At 44.4% G+C, this 18,670-nt stretch overlaps 1 protein-coding gene across 1 annotated transcript in view; it reads left to right on the plus strand.

The window, feature by feature from the left end:
* The window catches only part of si:dkey-49n23.1 (semaphorin-3D), a 141,961-nt gene that overhangs the window by 93,122 nt on the left and 30,169 nt on the right, over window positions 1-18,670 (plus strand). Inside the window, exons 5-10 of the mRNA XM_045705201.2 lie at window positions 995-1,114; window positions 8,044-8,137; window positions 9,107-9,235; window positions 9,898-10,040; window positions 12,734-12,848; window positions 13,083-13,152. Coding sequence (XP_045561157.1) covers window positions 995-1,114; window positions 8,044-8,137; window positions 9,107-9,235; window positions 9,898-10,040; window positions 12,734-12,848; window positions 13,083-13,152 — 671 coding nt within the window. The remainder of the gene's footprint in view (window positions 1-994; window positions 1,115-8,043; window positions 8,138-9,106; window positions 9,236-9,897; window positions 10,041-12,733; window positions 12,849-13,082; window positions 13,153-18,670) is intronic.

Genomic DNA, 18,670 nt, shown 5'->3' on the forward strand with positions numbered 1-18,670 from the left:
AATTAAAGTGGAAAACCACACTACAGGGTGATCCAACTTTGATGTAATGTCCTTAAAACAAGTCAAAATTAGGCTCAGTAGTGTGTGTGGCCGCCACGTGCCTGTATGACCTCCCTACAACGCCTGGGCATGCTCCTGATGAGGTGGCGGATGGTCTCCTGAGGGATCTCCTCCCAGACCTGGACTAAAGCATCCGCCAACTCCTGGACAGTCTGTGGTGCAACGTGGCGCTGGTGGATGGAGCGAGACATGATGTCCCAGATGTGCTCAATTGGATTCAGGTCTGGGGAACGGGCGGGCCAGTCCATAGCATCAATGCCTTCCTCTTGCAGGAACTGCTGACACACTCCAGCCACATGAGGTCTAGCATTGTCTTGCATTAGGAGGAACCCAGGGCCAACCGCACCAGCATATGGTCTCACAAGGAGTCTGAGGATCTCATCTCGGTACCTAATGGCAGTCAGGCTACCTCTGGAGAGCACATGGAGGGCTGTGCGGCCCCCCAAAGAAATGCCACCCCACACCATGACGGACCCACCCCCAAACCGGTCATGCTGGAGGATGTTGCAGGCAGCAGAACGTTCTCCACGGCGTCTCCAGACTCTGTCACGTCTGTCACGTGCTCAGTGTGAACCTGCTTTCATCTGTGAAGAGCACAGGACAAAACATCAGCCAGGAAGCATAGGAACTGAGAAGTGGTCTGTGGTCCCCACCTGCAGAACCACTCCTTTATTGGGGGTGTCTTGCTAATTGCCTATAATTTCCACCTGTTGTCTATTCCATTTGCACAACAGCATGTGAAATTTATTGTCAATCAGTGTTGCTTCCTAAGTGGACAGTTTGATTTCACAGAAGTGTGATTGACTTGGAGTTACATTGTGTTGTTTAAGTGTTCCCTTTATTTTTTTGAGCAGTGTATAAGGTTTCATCTCTGTTAACTATGACTGTAGATATGTGTCATGTATGTTTAATGTAAATCCTAACATTGTTTCAGACTGACTGCGCCAACTACGTGCGTCTCCTCCAGCCCTTCAATAAGACCCATGTGTATGTCTGTGGCACCGGGGCCTACCACCCACAATGCACCTACATAGACCTGGGACACAGCAATGAGGTGAGGAAAGGAGAGAAGGGGGGACCATGTGTGTGTCTGTGGCACCGGGGCCTACCACCCACAATGCACCTACATAGACCTGGGACAGGATAGAGAGAAATGTCTTTATTCTTTTGGAACTTCTGTGAGTGTAATGTTTACTGTTCATTTGTATTGTTTATTTCACTTTTTGTTTATTATCTACTTAACTTGCTTTGGCAATGTTAACATATTTTTCCCATGCCAATAATCCAATAGAGAGAGGCTCTGACTAAACTCCCTGTTCCATCTCTCTGACTAAACTCTGACTAAACTTTATCTACTTTTTTTCTGGATGACTGTGTGATCTCACTCTCCATGTACGATGTGAGCAAACGTTTAAAAAGGTTAACAATCAGAAGGAATACCAGGGCGTGCTCTCAAAGCGCGCGCAGACCAGCTGGTAAGTGTCTTCACAGACATTTTCAATCTCTCCTTGTCCCAGTCGGTAATCCCAACATGTTTCAAGCTGACCATCATTGTCCCTGTTCCCAAGAGCTCCAAGGTAACCTGCCTAAATGACTATCACCCTGTAGCACTCACATCTGTAATTATAAAGTACTTTGAAAGGCTGGTCATGACACACATCAACACCATCATCCCAGACTGCCTAGAGCCACTCCAATTCACATACCGCCGTAACAGATCCACAGATGATGCAATCTCAATTGCACTTCACACTGCCCTCTCACACCCTGACAAGAGGAGAAATAACTATATGAGAATGCTGTTCATAGACTACAACTCAGCGTTTAACACCATAGTCCCCTCCAAGATAATCACTAAACTCAGGACCCTTGGTCTGAACACCTCTCTCTGCAACTGAATCCTGGACTTCCTGACGGGCCGGTGGTATGCAACAACAACAACACTTCCGCTGACCATCAACATGGGGGCCCCTCAGGGGTGCGTGCTTAGTCCGCTCCTGTACTCACTGTTCACCCACGCCTGCGTGGCCAAGCACGACTCCAACACCATCGTTAAGTTTGCTGACGACACAACGGTGGTATCCCTGATCACCGATGTCAGCCTACAGGGAGGAGGTCAGAGAGTTGGCAGTGTGGTGCCTCCCTCAACGTCAGTAAGACCAAGGAGCTGATCGTGGACTATAGAAGAAAGAGGGGAGAGCACGCCTCCATCCACATCGACGGAGCTGTTGTGGAGCGGGTTGAGAGCTTCAACTTCCTTGGCGTCCACATCACTAAGGACTTAACCTGTTGGGGCTAGGGGGCAGTATTTTCACGGCTGGATAAAAAAACGGACCCGATTTAATCTGGTTACTAATCCTACCCAGTAACTAGAATATGCATATACTTATTATATATGGATAGAAAACACCCTAAAGTTTCTAAAACTGTTTGAATGGTGTCTGTGAGTATAACAGAACTCATTTGGCAGGCAAAACCCTGAGACATTTTCTGACAGGAAGTGGATACCTGATGTGTTGAATTACCTTTAAGCCAAAGCCATTGAAACACACAGGGGCTGATTAATGTTTTGGCACTTCCTATTGCTTCCACTAGATGTCACCAGCCTTTACAAAGTGTTTTGAATCTTCTACTATGAGATCTGACCGAACAAGAGCCTTGGAACGGTGATGGCCGATTAGACTCTGGCGCGCGAGGTCATGTTGGGTACCCTCGTTCCAAAACGTTTTAAAAGAGAATGCATTCGTCCACCTTGAATATTATTCATGTTCTGGTTAAAAAAGGCACTAATGATTTATGCTATACAACGTTTGACATGTTTGAACGAACGTAAATATATTTTTTCCCCTCGTTCATGAAGTGAAGTCCGGCGGGCTTAGATCATGTGCTAACAACACGGAGCTTTTTGGACATAAATGATGAGCTTTTTTGAACAAAACTACATTCGTTATGGACCTGGGATTCCTGGAAGTGACATCTGATGAAGAGAATCAAAGGTAATGGATTATTTACATAGTATTTTCGATTTTAGATCTCTCCAACATGGCCGTTTGTCTGTATCGCAAAGCGTATTTTTCTGGGCGCAGTGCTCAGATTATTGCAAAGTGTGATTTCCCAGTAAGGTTATTTTTAAATCTGGCAAGTCGATTGCGTTCAAGAGATGTAAATCTATAATTCTTTAAATGACAATATAATATTTTACCAATGTTTTCTAATTTTAATTATTTAATTTGTGGTGCTGACTTGACTGCCGGTTATTGAAGGGAAACGATTTCCTGAACATCAACGCCATAGTAAAACGCTGTTTTTGGATATAAATATGAACTTGATAGAACTAAAAATGCATGCATTGTCTAACATAATGTCCTAGGAGTGTCATCTGATGGAGATTGTAAAAGGTTAGTGCATCATTTTAGCTGGTTTTATGGTTTTGGTGACGCCTGTCTTTGAATTGACAAAACATTACACACAGCTATTGTCAATGTACTCTCCTAACATAATCTAACTTTATGCTTTCGCCGTAAAACCTTTTTGAAATCGGACAACGTGGTTAGATTAAGGAGATGTTTATCTTTCAAAGTGTGTAAGATAGTTGTATGTTTGAAAAATTTGAATTTTGACATTTATTTGGTTTCAAATTTGCCGCTCTTGAAATGCACCTGCTGTTGATAGGGTGCACCACGGGTGGCACGCTAGCGTCCCACATAGCCCCAAGAGGTTTTAACAAGATCCACACACACCCTCACAGTCATGAAGAGGGCACGGCAGTGCCTTTCCCGCCTCAGGAGGCTGAAAAGATTTGTCATGGGCACTCAGATCCTCAAAAATGTCTACAGCTGTACCATTGAGAGCATCTTGACTGGCTGCATCACCGCTTGGTATGGCAAGTGCACCGCCCTTTACCGCAAAGCGCTACAGAGGGTTGTGTGGACGGTCCAGTTCACCACTGGGGTCAAACTCCCTGCCTTCCAGGACCTCTATATCAGGCAGTGCCAGAGGAAGGCCTGAAAAATGTCCAAAGACTCCAGCGACCCAAGCCATAGACTGTTCACTCTGCTACCGTCCGGCAAACGGTACCAGAGCATCTGCTCTCGGACCAACAGACTCCAAGACAGCTTCTACCCCCAAACCATAAGACTGCTAAATAGCCAGACTGATAAATAGTCAATTAATGCTACCCAAACTATCTGCACTGACTCTACAGTATCTTTCACTGACCCTACGCACACTCACTAGACTATACTGTATAGTACCCACCATATACACACTCACTAGACTATACTGTATATACAGTACCCACCATATACACACTCCCTAGACTATACTGTATATACAGTACACACCATATACACACTCACTAGACTACACTGTATATACAGTACACACCATATACACACTCACTAGACTATACTGTATAGTACCCACCATATACACACTCACTAGACTACACTGTATATACAGTACACACCATATACACACTCGCTAGACTACACTGTATAGTACACACCATATACACACTCGCTCACACACACTATATTGACACTCCCACACACATTCATATACACTACATATGCACTCACACACGTAACACACACATAACACACACATAACACACACATAACACACACATGCATACCGACAAAGCACAAACACACACACATACAGCTCCATTTTTGTGTATAATATTTGATTAATCTTGTGTTACCATTTTAAACTCTGCATCGTTGGGAAGGGCTCGTAGGCAAGCATTTTCACGGTAAAGTCTAGTGTGCGTGACAAATAACATTTGATTTGATTCTCTGAATAAACTCTCTGTTCCACTTTCTCTGACTAAACTCTCTGTTCCATCTCTCTGACTAAACTCTGTTCCTCACATTTTGAAAATCCACTCCACATTACGAAAATCCACTGCACATTATGAAAATCCACTCCACATTATGAAAATCCTCTCCACATTACGAAAATCCACTGCACATTATGAAAATCCACTCCACATTACGAAAATCCACTCCACATTATGAAAATCCTCTCCACATTACGAAAATCCACTCCACATGATGAAAATCCACTCCACATTACGAAAATCCACTGCACATTATGAAAATCCACTCCACATTATGAAAATCCACTCCACATTATTAAAATCCACTCCATATTATGAAAATCCACTCCACATTATGAAAATCCACTCCACATTTTGAAAATCCACTCCACATTTTGAAAATCCACTCCACATTATGAAAATCCACTCCACATTTTGAAAATCCACTCCACATTATGAAAATCCACTCCACATATGAAAATCCACTCCACATTATGAAAATCCACTCCACATTATGAAAATCCACTCCACATTGTGAAAATCCACTCCACATTGTGAAAATCCACTCCACATTATGAAAATCCACTCCACATCACCCTTTTCTCTCCTCTTGGCCCCTTCAGAGCATAAGGCTGTCATCCACATCACGCTTTCTCAGCAAGGGATTTTACAGCTCAGTGGAGGATGGTTAATGTTATTGTAGAGATTAAATTATTACAAAACGGTGGTTGAGATGGTGGTTGAAAATGCTTGTGTTTCTAGCTCCAACAGTGCAGTAATATCTAACAAGTACTATCTAACAGTTTCACAATAATGCAAACAAATCTAAGGTAAAGGAATGGAATTAAGAATATATAAATATTTGGATGAGCAATGTCAGAGCAGCATAGACTAAGATACAGTAGAATAGGATACAGTATGAGATGAGTAATGCAAAATATGTTCAAATTATTAAAGTGACTAGTGTTCCACGGCGGTGCAGTTGCCGTACCAGGCGGTGATACAGCCCGGCAGGATGCTCTCAATTGTGCATCTGTAAAATTTTGTGAGGGTTTTAGGTCCCAAACCAAATTTCTTCAGCCTCCTGAGGTTGAAGAGTCGCTGATGCGCCTTCTTCACCACACTGTCTGTGTGGGTGGACCATTTCAGTTTGTCAGTGATGTGTACGCTGAGGAACTTAAAATTCTCCACCTTCTCCACTACTGTCCCGTCAATGTAGATACGGGGCTGCTCCCTCTGCTGTTTCCTGAAGTCCACGATCAGCTCCTTAGTTTTGTTGACGTTGGGTGAGAGGTTATTTTCCTGACACCACACTCACCTCCTCCCTGTAGGCCGTCTCGTCATTGTTAGTAATCAGGCCTACTACTGTTGTGTCATCTGCAAACTTAATGATTGAGTTGGAGGCGTGCGTGGCCACGCAGTCATGGGTGAACAGGGAGTACAGGAGGGGACTGAGCACAGGCCCCAGTTTTGAGGATCAGAGAAGTGGAGGTGTTGTTTCCTACTTTCACCACCTGGGGGTCGGCCCGTAAGGAAGTCCAGGACGCAGTTGCACAGGGCGGGGTTCAGACCCAGGGCCTCAAGCTTAATGATGAGCTTGGATGGTACTATGGTGTTGAATGCTGAGCTTTAGTCAATGGACAGCATTCTTACATTGGTATTCCTCTTGTCCAGATGGGATAGGGCAGTGTGCAGTGTGATGGCGATTGCATCATCTGTGGATCTATTGGGGCAGTAAGCAAATTGAAGTGGGTCTAGGGTGTCAGGTAAGGTATAGGTGAATATGGTCCTTGACTAGCCTCTCAAAGCGCTTCATGATGACGAAAGTGAGTGCTATGGGGCGATAGTAATTTAGTTCAGTTACCTTTGCTTTCTTGGGTACAGGACCAATGGCAGACATCTTGAAGCATGTGGGGAAAGCAAACAGGTAGAGATTGAATATTTCCATAAACATTCCAGCCAGCTGGTCTGCGCATGCTCTGAGGACGCAAGCTTAAACACTCTTAAATGTCTTACTCACATCGGCCACAGAGAAGGAGAGCCCACAGTCCTTGGTAGCGGGCTGCGTCGGTGGCACTGTGTTATCCTCAAAGCCGGTGAAGAAGGTGTTTAGCTTGTCCGGAAGCAAGATGTCCGTGTCCGTGACATGGCTGGTTTTCTCCTTTGTAGTCCGTGATTGTCTGGAGACCCTGCCACATACATCTCGTGTCTGAGCGACTCCACTCTGTCTCTGTACTGACGTTTTGCCTGTTTGATTGCCTTACGGAGCGAATAACTACACTGTTTGTATTCTGCCATATTCCCAATCACCGTGCCATGGTTAAATGCGATGGTTAGTGCTTTCAGTTTTGCGAGAGTGCTTTTAATAGTCACAGTAGGTACAACATATCCTCTACATTTCCTGATAAACTCAGTTACCGTATCAGTGTATTCGTTAATGTTATTCTCAGAACATATCCCAGTCCGCGTGATCAAAACAATCTTGAAGCGTGGATTCTGATTGGTCAGACCAGCATTGAATAGTCCTCAGCACGGGTACTTCCTGTTTGAGTTTCTGCCTATAGGAAGGGAGGGGCAAAATGGAGTCGTGATCAGATTTGCTGAATGGAGGGCGGGGAGGGCCTTGTAGGCATCCCGGAAGTTGGAGTAACAGTGGTCGAGTGTTTTAGCAGCGCGAGTACTACAGTCGATGTGTTGATAGAACTTCTGTAGCATTTTCCTCAAATTTGCTTTGTTAAAATCCACAGCTACAATAAATGTGGACTCAGGATATGTTGTTTCCAGTTTGCATGAAGTCCAGTGAAGTTCTTTGAGGGCCGTCGTGGTATTGGCTTGAGGGGGAATATACACGACTGTGACTATAACCGAAGAGAAGTCTCTTGGGAGGTAATACGGTCGGCATTTGATTGAGAGGTATTCTACGTCGGGTGAACAAAAGAACTTGAGTTCCTGTATGTTATCACAATCTCATTATGATTGGTTAATCATGAAAAATACACCCCCCCGCCCTTCTTCCCGGAGAGATATTTATTCCTGTCTGTGCGATCAAATGAGAACTCAACTGGCTGTACGATCTCAGACACTATATCCCGAAAAATAGAACATAGCATGAGTAGAATAGAACTATATTGAATCTCTATGGTTCTCTGTTGGTCTCCTAGGAGCCGTTGTTCCGTCTGCAGAGCCATGCTGTGGAGTCTGGACGGGGGAAATGCCCCTTTAGTCCACGGGAACCCTTCACCGCCAGGCTCACTGGTAAGTAATGTACAAATACTATGTCCACATACGAAACCCTTGTAGTGACGTACAAAACGTTGACAGGGACACAATGCTATATTTTCACTATTTGAAGAGAATGACCAGGCTCACTGGTAAGTAATATATCCAGCGAATATGGAAAATATTGACATTAAGGAGACCATTTCCTCCACAATGACTTACAGAACTGTTAACGTTGACCGTGACACACAATATTCAGTATGTGACCTATGCGGCAATCAAACCCACCCTTCCAGCCTCCAGAAATGGTGTGACCAGGAAGGGAGTTAGAGAGAGAACCACATGATTTAGTTCTCACATAGTTTGAAGTGGACGTAAATCCCGCCAGACCCCAGTACATAAAACATATGGTTCATAATTAGGGGTAACTGAGTTAGTGGCTACCACTGGGAATGAGGTCCTGCTCTGTGCGTTTTAGGAGTTCTACGCTACCTCTCTATGTGATTGAATATCCATAAGTATTAGCTGAATTCAATATTCACACAGGCTATATATTATATATTATATAAACACAAATACTGTCCAACAAAAATGACAGACATATTTCAGAATAATACATTTTGATATACATTATCTGTTCCAACAGGGTATAGCTGTATATATATAGTTTCCAAAACAATGAAACCAACCCAAATTACTCTTAGCCTTCTAAACCAACCAGATTGATGCGTTCAACCAAATTGACTCTACCTTGAAGAGGGTCTTATGAAGATGTAACAGAGATATGTATGTATTATGTGTGTGTGTGTGTGTGTGTGTGTGTGTGTGTGTGTGTGTGTGTGTGTGTGTGTGTGTGTGTGTGTGTGTGTGTGTGTGTGTGTGTGTGTGTGTGTGTGTGTGTGTGGTGTATGTATGTATGTATGTATGTATGTATGTATGTATGTATGTATGTACGTATGTATGTATATTTTCTCAAGCCAAACCCCATCCCAATCTCACCCCTAGATGGAGATTTGTATGCGGGGACGTCGGTGGATTTTATGGGTACCAACGCAGCTATATTCCGTACCTCTGTGCACAGCAGCAACCAGCACTATATACGCACAGAGGCCTACCAGGACCACTGGCTCAATGGTGAGACGCAGAAGACAGAAGAGAAGATCATGTGAAAGAAAACAAAAATGTCTCTATGGCAGTTGTCATAGAGATTTCCTAATTATACGTACTCAGCTAGGTCGTAGGCACAAGCCTCAACCGTTATCCTTAACTCAGCCAATTCGGGATTCTTGCCAATCTTGTCGTTATTTTTTGAGGAGGCAAATCACTCCAAGTCATTATTTGATGTTTAGGTCTAAGACAAACGTCCAATACTGAAGTGAGTTGATGGGTATGAGTCCTCATCGTGATATCCTTTGTTTCTCCCATGCAGAGCCTTAGTTTGTGGGTTTCTTCTCCATTCCAGACACTCATCATGTTCTAGACTGTTCTAAAGGGTTCATACAGATGTAGGATCTTAATTTTAGCCAGTTTGTTACAGCAGGAATATAATCCTGCAGCAACAGAAAATGTGAGTTATGTGGATTAGAATTAATGGACATTTTTCGTAAGGGGAAGTCTGAAATGTCAAAGTGGAAATTACAAACTTTAGAATCCTTTTTAAACCTCAAATACACTACAAGTTTAAAATATCCTGCAGTGCAGGAAAGTTATCCTGCAACAGGGGTGATCAAATGAACATCCTACATCTGTACATTGTACTATCCTCCTCACCATGATATAATTTCCTCCTCATGCAGAGCCAGAGTTTGTGGGTTCCTTCTCCATTCCAGACACACAAAGTGTGGACGATGACAAGGTTTACTTCTTCTTAAAGGAGACAGCTGTAGAGTCCAGCCAGTGGGACAAGAGGGTTTACAGTAGAGTGGCACGCATCTGCAAGGTAAATAGGAATTCGCTACAATATTTTCACAAAGGGCTTAACAGCAGAGTCTACAGTAACAGCAGAGCCTACAGTAATAGCAATCTACTGTAACAGCAGAGCCTACAGTAGTAACAGCAGAGTCTACAGTAACAGCAGAGCCTACAGTAAATCAAATCAAATCAAATGTATTTATAAAGCCCTTCTTACATCAGCTGATATCTCGAAGTGCTGTACAGAAACCCAGCTTAAAACCCCAAACAGCAAGCAATGCAGGTGTAGAAGCACGGTGGCTAGGAAAAACTAGGAAGAAACCTAGAGAGGAACCAGGCTATGAGGGGTGGCCAGTCCTCTTCTGGCTGTGCCGGGTGGAGATTATAACAGAACATGGCCAAGATGTTCAAATCTTCATAGATGACCAGCATGGTCAAATAATAATAATCACAGTAGTTGCCGAGGGTGCAACAAGTCAGCACCTCAAGAGTAAATGTCTGTTGGCTTTTCATAGCCGATCATTGAGAGTATCTCTACCGCTCCTGCTGTCTCTAGAGAGTTGAAAACAGCAGGTCTGGGACAGGTAGCACGTCCGGTGAACAGGTCAGGGTTCCATAGCCGCAGGCAGACCAGTTGAAACTGGAGCAGCAGCACGGCCAGGTGGATTGGGGACAGCAAGGAGTCATCATGTCGGGCATGGTCCTAGGGCTCAGGTTCTCCGAGAGAGAGAAAGAAAGAAAGAGAGAATTAGAGAGCGCATGCTTAAATTCACACAGGACACTGGATAAGACAGGAGAAATACTCCAGATATAACAGACTGACCCTAGCCCCCCCGACACATAAACTACTGCAGCATAAATACTGGAGGCTGAGACAGGAGGGGTCAGGAGACACTGTGGCCCCATCCGATGATACCCCGGGACAGGACCAAATAGGCAGGATATAACCCCACCCACTTTGCCAAAGCACAGCCCCCACACCACTAGAGGGAAATCTTCAACCACCAACTTACCATCCTGAGACAAGGCAGAGTATAGCCCACAAAGATCTCCGCCACAGCACAACCCAAGGGGGGGCGGGGGGGGGGGGGGGCGCCAACCCAGACAGGAAGACCACGTCAGTGACTCAACCACTCAAGTGATGCACCCCTCCTAGGGACGGCATGGAAGAACAGCAGTAAGCCAGTGACTCAACCCCTGTAATAGGGTTAGAGGCAGAGAATCCCAGTGGAGAGAGGGGAACCGGCCAGGCAGAGACAGCAAGGGCGGTTCGTTGCTCCAGAGCCTTTCCGTTCACCTTCACACTCCTGGGCCAGACTACACTCAGTCATAGGACCTACTGAAGAGATGAGTCTTCAGTAAAGACTTAAAGGTTGAGACCGAGTCTGCATCTCTCACATGGGTAGGCAGACCATTCCATAAAAAGGGAGCTCTATAGGAGAAAGCCCTGCCTCCAGCTGTTTGCTTAGAAATTCTAGGGACAATTAGGTGGCCTGCGTCTTGTGACCATAGCATACGTGTAGGTATGTACGGCAGGACCAAATCGGAAAGATACAGTAAAAGCAGTCTACTGTAACAGCAGATCCTACAGTAACAGCAGAGCCTACAGTAACAGCAGATCCTACAGTAACAGCAGAGTCTACAGTAACAGCAGATCCTACAGTAACAGCAGAGTCTACTGTAACATCAGATCCTACAATAACAGCAGATCCTACAGTAACAGCAGATACTACAGTAACAGCAGATCCTTCATTAACAGCAGTCTACTGTAACAGCAGATCCTACATTAACAGCAGATCCTTCATTAACAGCAGATCCTTCATTAACAGCAGATTCTACAGTAACAGCAGATCCTACATTAACAGCAGATCCTTCATTAACAGCAGATCCTACATTAACAGCAGATCCTACAGTAACAGCAGATCCTACAGTAACAGCAGTCTACTGTAACAGCAGAGTCTACTGTAACATCAGATCCAACATTAACAGCAGATTCTACAGTAACATCAGATCCTACAGTAACAGCAGATCCTACATTAACAGCAGATCCTACATTAACAGCAGATCCTACAGTAACAGCAGATCCTACAGTGACAGCAGATCCTACAGTAACAGCAGAGCCTACAGTAACAGCAGATCCTACAGTGACAGCAGATCCTACAGTAACAGCAGTCTACTGTAACAGCAGATCCTACAGTAACAGCAGATCCTACATTAACAGCAGATCCTACATTAACAGCAGATCCTACAGTAACAGCAGTCTACTGTAACAGCAGATCCTACAGTAACAGCAGATCCTACATTAACAGCAGATCCTACATTAACAACAGATCCTACAGTAACAGCAGATCCTACAGTGACAGCAGATCCTACAGTAACAGCAGAGCCTACATTAACAGCAGATCCTACAGTAACAGCAGTCTACTGTAACAGCAGATCCTACAGTAACAGCAGTCTACTGTAACAGCAGATCCTACAGTAACAGCAGATCCTACAGTAACAACAGATCCTACAGTAACAGCAGATCCTACAGTAACAACAGATCCTACAGTAACAGCAGATCCTACAGTAACAGCAGTCTACTGTAACATCAGATTCTACAGTAACAGCAGATCCTACAGTGACCGATTTGAATGATATTAGTGAGACTAAAAGTACCTAACTGAAAGATATGTAGGTGTTGATTTCATGTCCGATCTCCTCCTCTGTGTCCCCTGTTAGAATGACGTTGGAGGGAAGAGGAGTCTGATTAACCGTTGGACTACCTTCCTCAAGGCCCGTCTGGTGTGTTCTGTACCAGGACCTGGGGGACTGGACACACAGTTTGATGAGCTCGGTACTCGGCTTTTATCTACACCGCTGAAATGTTTTGAAATGTTTTAATGAACATTTACATTTTGTATTATCATGACTTTGATAAGAGGAAATTATTGATTTGTTCACTTTTGTTTGTCAGTGTTTCGTGGTACAATGTACTGGTAAAATGAGTACAGGTCATTATGCTAGCATGGTAAGGTATCAGTTTTGTTAATTGTCTCTGACTGTGGTTCCCCACTGTGATTCATTTCAGAGGATATCTTCATTCTGGAGACCAAAGACTACCAGAACCCTGTCATCTATGGAGTTTTCTCAACCTCCAGGTGAGTTTGTGCTTTAAACATTTAAACAACAAATATTATTGTACGATTCATATGATTCGTTTTATGACAATAACTGACAATGATTTAAAACTGATTTTATTTTAAAGTGGATGTAACGGTTGTCGTCGTATAAAGCGGACCAAGACGCAGCGGGGAAATGTGCACTCATCTTCTTTTTTATTTAGTTGGCAAAGAAGGTGAACCAAAAATAAACACGTACACAAAAAGAAACAATGATGAATAACAGTCCTGTAAGGCTTGAAGCTATACACAGAAACAATCTCCCACAAAACTCATACCTATATATAGGACTCTCAATCAGAGGCAACTAAAAACACCTGCCTCCAATTGAGAGTCCAACACCCAATTACCTAGACATAGAAATACTAAACTAGAGAGAACATAGAAATACAAAAAACATAGATCATAACCCAAAACCCAGAATTAATAAATCAAACACCCTTCTAAACAAACCACCACCCCGAACCACATAAAACAAATACCCCCTGCCACGTCCTGACCAAACTACAATACAAATAACCCCTATACTGGTCAGGACGTGACAGTGGAACTGACAGTGTTTTAACTGCTTTGCAGATATGACACAAACAGACAATCATAATCTCAGTAAAAAAAGATATATCCAATTCCTAGTTTATGCTACAAAACCAACTTTATAAGAGGTTTTAAAAATAGGTTCTATTTGACTCAGAGTTCCATGACGTACACTAAGGCAGAATAGATGGATGTAGTTCAATGCATGATTTAATTTTAATTTTAATTTATTTCACCTTTATTTAACCAGGTAAGCTAGTTGAGAACAAGTTTTCATTTACAACTGCGACCTGGCCAAGATAAAGCAAAGCAGATTAATATAATTCACCAATACATTTCCTGGTAGTCTAAAACATAGGTTGTAAATGACAGCTGTCCTGGTACATGGTTTGCTGCCTCCATTCAGGATGCGCTGTTTTACTTTCAATGGACAAATGTAAATAAGGCTGGGAATGTCAATACAATCTAACTAGCAAGGTCAATGATCACAAGTCAGTCATAATGTGGCTAACAGTCTAGCGTACATGTCAAACACAAGGCCCGCGGGCCGAATAGGACACACAAGCCAGTCAACAGTTGAGTCATCTACTTTATCAAATTACAGCCTTATGTGCTCCCATCAGTGAATTCAACTTGCTTTCATTTATCCGGTTTGCTGCGTGCAGCAGAGGGAAAGTCTACAGACACATGCGACAGTCCTAGCTAGGCTACTAAAATGGTGCAGTCTGACTTCAGTTTTTAATGCTTGAAAATGAATAACCAAAAATCTAAACCTGCAACAACACACCAGGCAAATGAGAAACATGCAGGTCTATTACAGCAACATTAGAGCAGTAGCCACGGCTGGCTACTCAACTACAAGACATTCTGATTGGACCAGTCACTCCAGTCACCCAAGTTATAGACTGTTTTCTCTGCTACCGCACGGCAAGCGGTACCGGAGAGCCAAGTCTAGGACCAAAAGCCTCCTCAACAGCTTCTACCTCCATGCCATTAGACTGCTGAACAATTACTAAAATCGCCATCGGACAATTTACATTGACCCCCCCCTCCCTTTTTGTACACTGCTGCTACTCACTGTTTATTATCTATGCATAGTCACTTCACCCCCACCTACATGTACAAATGACCTCAACTAGCCTATACCCCTCCACATTGACTCTGTACCGGTACCCCCTGTATATAACCTCCACACTGACTCTGTACCGGTGCCCCCTGTATATAGCCTCCACATTGACTCTGTACCGGTACCCCCGGGATATAGCCTCCACATTGACTCGGTACCGGTACCCCCTGTATATAACCTCCACACTGACTCTGTACCGGTACCCCCTGTATATAGCCTCCACATTGACTCTGTACCGGTGCCCCCTGTATATAGCCTCCACATTGACTCTGTACCGGTACCCCCTGTATATAACCTCCACACTGACTCTGTACCGGTGCCCCCTGTATATAGCCTCCACATTGACTCTGTACCGGTACCCCCTGTATATAGCCTCCACATTGACTCTGTACCGGTACCCCCTGTATATAACCTCCACACTGACTCAGTACCGGTGCCCCCTGTATATAGCCTCCACATTGACTCTGTACCGGTACCCCCTGTATATAGCCTCCACATTGACTCTGTACCGGTACCCCCTGTGTATAGCCTCCACATTGACTCTGTACCGGTACCCCCTGTATATAACCTCCACACTGACTCAGTACCGGTACCCCCTGTAAATAGCTTCCACATTGACTCTGTACCAGTACCCCCTGTATATAGCCTCCACATTGACTCTGTACCGGTACCCCCTGTATATAGCCTCCACATTGACTCTGTACCGGTACCCCCTGTATATAACCTCCACACTGACTCGGTACCGGTACCCCCTGTATATAGCCTCCACATTGACTCTGTACCGGTGCCTCCTGTATATAGCCTCCACACTGACTCTGTACCGGTACCCCCTGTATATAACCTCCACACTGACTCTGTACCGGTGCCCCCTGTATATAGCCTCCACATTGACTCTGTACCGGTACCCCCGGGATATAGCCTCCACATTGACTCGGTACCGGTACCCCCTGTATATAACCTCCACACTGACTCTGTACCGGTACCCCCTGTATATAGCCTCCACATTGACTCTGTACCGGTGCCCCCTGTATATAGCCTCCACATTGACTCTGTACCGGTACCCCCTGTATATAACCTCCACACTGACTCTGTACCGGTGCCCCCTGTATATAGCCTCCACATTGACTCTGTACCGGTACCCCCTGTATATAGCCTCCACATTGACTCTGTACCGGTACCCCCTGTATATAACCTCCACACTGACTCAGTACCGGTGCCCCCTGTATATAGCCTCCACATTGACTCTGTACCGGTACCCCCTGTATATAGCCTCCACATTGACTCTGTACCGGTACCCCCTGTATATAGCCTCCACATTGACTCTGTACCGGTACCCCCTGTATATAACCTCCACACTGACTCAGTACCGGTACCCCCTGTAAATAGCTTCCACATTGACTCTGTACCAGTACCCCCTGTATATAGCCTCCACATTGACTCTGTACCGGTACCCCCTGTATATAGCCTCCACATTGACTCTGTACCGGTACCCCCTGTATATAACCTCCACACTGACTCGGTACCGGTACCCCCTGTATATAGCCTCCACATTGACTCTGTACCGGTGCCTCCTGTATATAGCCTCCACACTGACTCAGTACCGGTACCCCCTGTATATAGCCTCCACATTGACTCTGTACCAGTGCCTCCTGTATATAGCCTCCACATTGACTCTGTACCGGTACCCCCTGTATATAACCTCCACATTGACTCTGTACCGGTGCCTCCTGTATATAGCCTCCACATTGACTCTGTACCTGTACCCCCTGTATATAGCCTCCACATTGACTCTGTACCGGTGCCTCCTGTATATAGCCTCCACATTGACTCTGTACCGGTACCCCCTGTATATAGCCTCCACATTGACTCTGTACCGGTACCCCCTGTATATAGCCTCCACATTGACTCTGTACCGGTACCCCCTGTATATAGCCTCCACATTGACTCTGTACCGGTGCCTCCTGTATATAGCCTCCACATTGACTCGGTACCGGTACACCCTGTATATAGCCTCCACATTGACTCTGTACCGGTACCCCCTGTATATAGCCTCCACATTGACTCTGTACCAGTACCCCCTGTATATAGCCTCCACATTGACTCTGTACCGGTACCTCCTGTATTTAGCCTCCACATTGACTCTGTACCGGTACCCCCTGTATATAGCCTCCACATTGACTCAGTACCGGTACCTCCTGTATATATCCTCCACATTGACTCTGTACCGGTACCCCCTGTATATAGCCTCCACATTGACTCAGTACCGGTACCTCCTGTATATATCCTCCACATTGACTCTGTACCGGTACCTCCTGTATTTAGCCTCCACATTGACTCTGTACCGGTACCCCCTGTATATAGCCTCCACATTGACTCAGTACCGGTACCTCCTGTATATATCCTCCACATTGACTCTGTACCGGTACCCCCTGTATATAGCCTCCACATTGACTCAGTACCGGTACCTCCTGTATATATCCTCCACATTGACTCTGTACCGGTACCTCCTGTATTTAGCCTCCACATTGACTCTGTACCAGTACCCCCCTGTATTTAGCCTCATTATTGTTATTCTTATTGTGGTTCTTTTTATTATTACTTTTTATTTTAGTCTATTTGGTAAATATTTTCTTTACTCTTCTTGAATGCACTGTTGGTTAAGGGTTTGTATGTAAGCATTTCACTGTAAAGTCTACACTTGTTGTATTCGGCGCATTTGACAAATAAAGTTTGATTTGATTTGATACAGTGATGCTGTATTCAACCACACCAGTGATCCATACAGTGATGCTGTATTCAAATGTATTTGGCAGGCAGGCAAGTTCCCATTCAGTTATCAAAACATGGGTTGCGACAAGCATGCTTTGGCAGGCAAGCTGCAGAAGGACGAGCTGCAGAAGGACGAGCTGCAGAAGGACGAGCTGCAGAAGGACGAGCTGCAGAAGGACGAGCTGGCTACTATTCCCCATCGTTTATCAGTGCAATTTTGATGGCCAACTAGCTGAACAAGTTTGAGAGGATTAATCTCCTTGTTCCCTTGTTAGATTTGAGCTCATCTCGCTCTCTGGCTAACATTAGTTGTTGATCTTGTTGTTGTTGATGCACATAGGAAACAGAGGGAGAGAGAGCCGACCTTTTCATGGTTGTTTGATCAATAGGACTGTAAAGTTCCCAATTGGAACACCTGTGGTGTTTTACATATTTTCAGAAATCCATTCAGGTGTATTTTGGTGTATTTTGGTAAATGAGTTCTAATGATCTGAAGTCGTGTTGTTGTTTACTTCCTGTAAACACACGGTCCAGTTGAAATGGAACAATGGCAGGCCCGTGTTGCATATAGGCTTACTGTAGTTCTGATTGGCTATGGCTCAACGGTCTGCATTCGACCCCGGCCCTGGACAACACAGATGTTTTTACTCGGTTTTATTTACTGCGGTGTCTATTTATTGTCATTTTCCCAATCTATGTTGCTATAGAAATGTAACAAATGCCTTACTGTACGTAATTCCCAGACATTACATTCATTTACGAAAAGACCATATCTAAGTGCTCGCTTGTCAGAAAATGTAAAAAAAGATTCTTATTCTTCCTGGGTGTGTATATGAACAGATTTAAAAAGTATTTCATGTTGCTTAAACGCTGTCAGTTCCCCCTTTTAAGAACTAGAGCAAGTACACTTTCACTATATTGCAGACCTTTCATCCGTGAACAAATGAAAATGTGTGATTCTCAGTGAGAAACTCCCTAAAAGACAACAGACCAAACGTTAAAAGGATGTTCTCTAGTTCCTTAACAAAACAACCAGCCAATCAGCCTGACACGTGCACTCTTCCATCC

The sequence above is a fragment of the Salmo salar genome, chromosome 22 (assembly GCF_965601325.2).
Source record: "Salmo salar chromosome 22, fSalSal1, whole genome shotgun sequence".
NCBI lineage: Eukaryota > Metazoa > Chordata > Actinopteri > Salmoniformes > Salmonidae > Salmo > Salmo salar.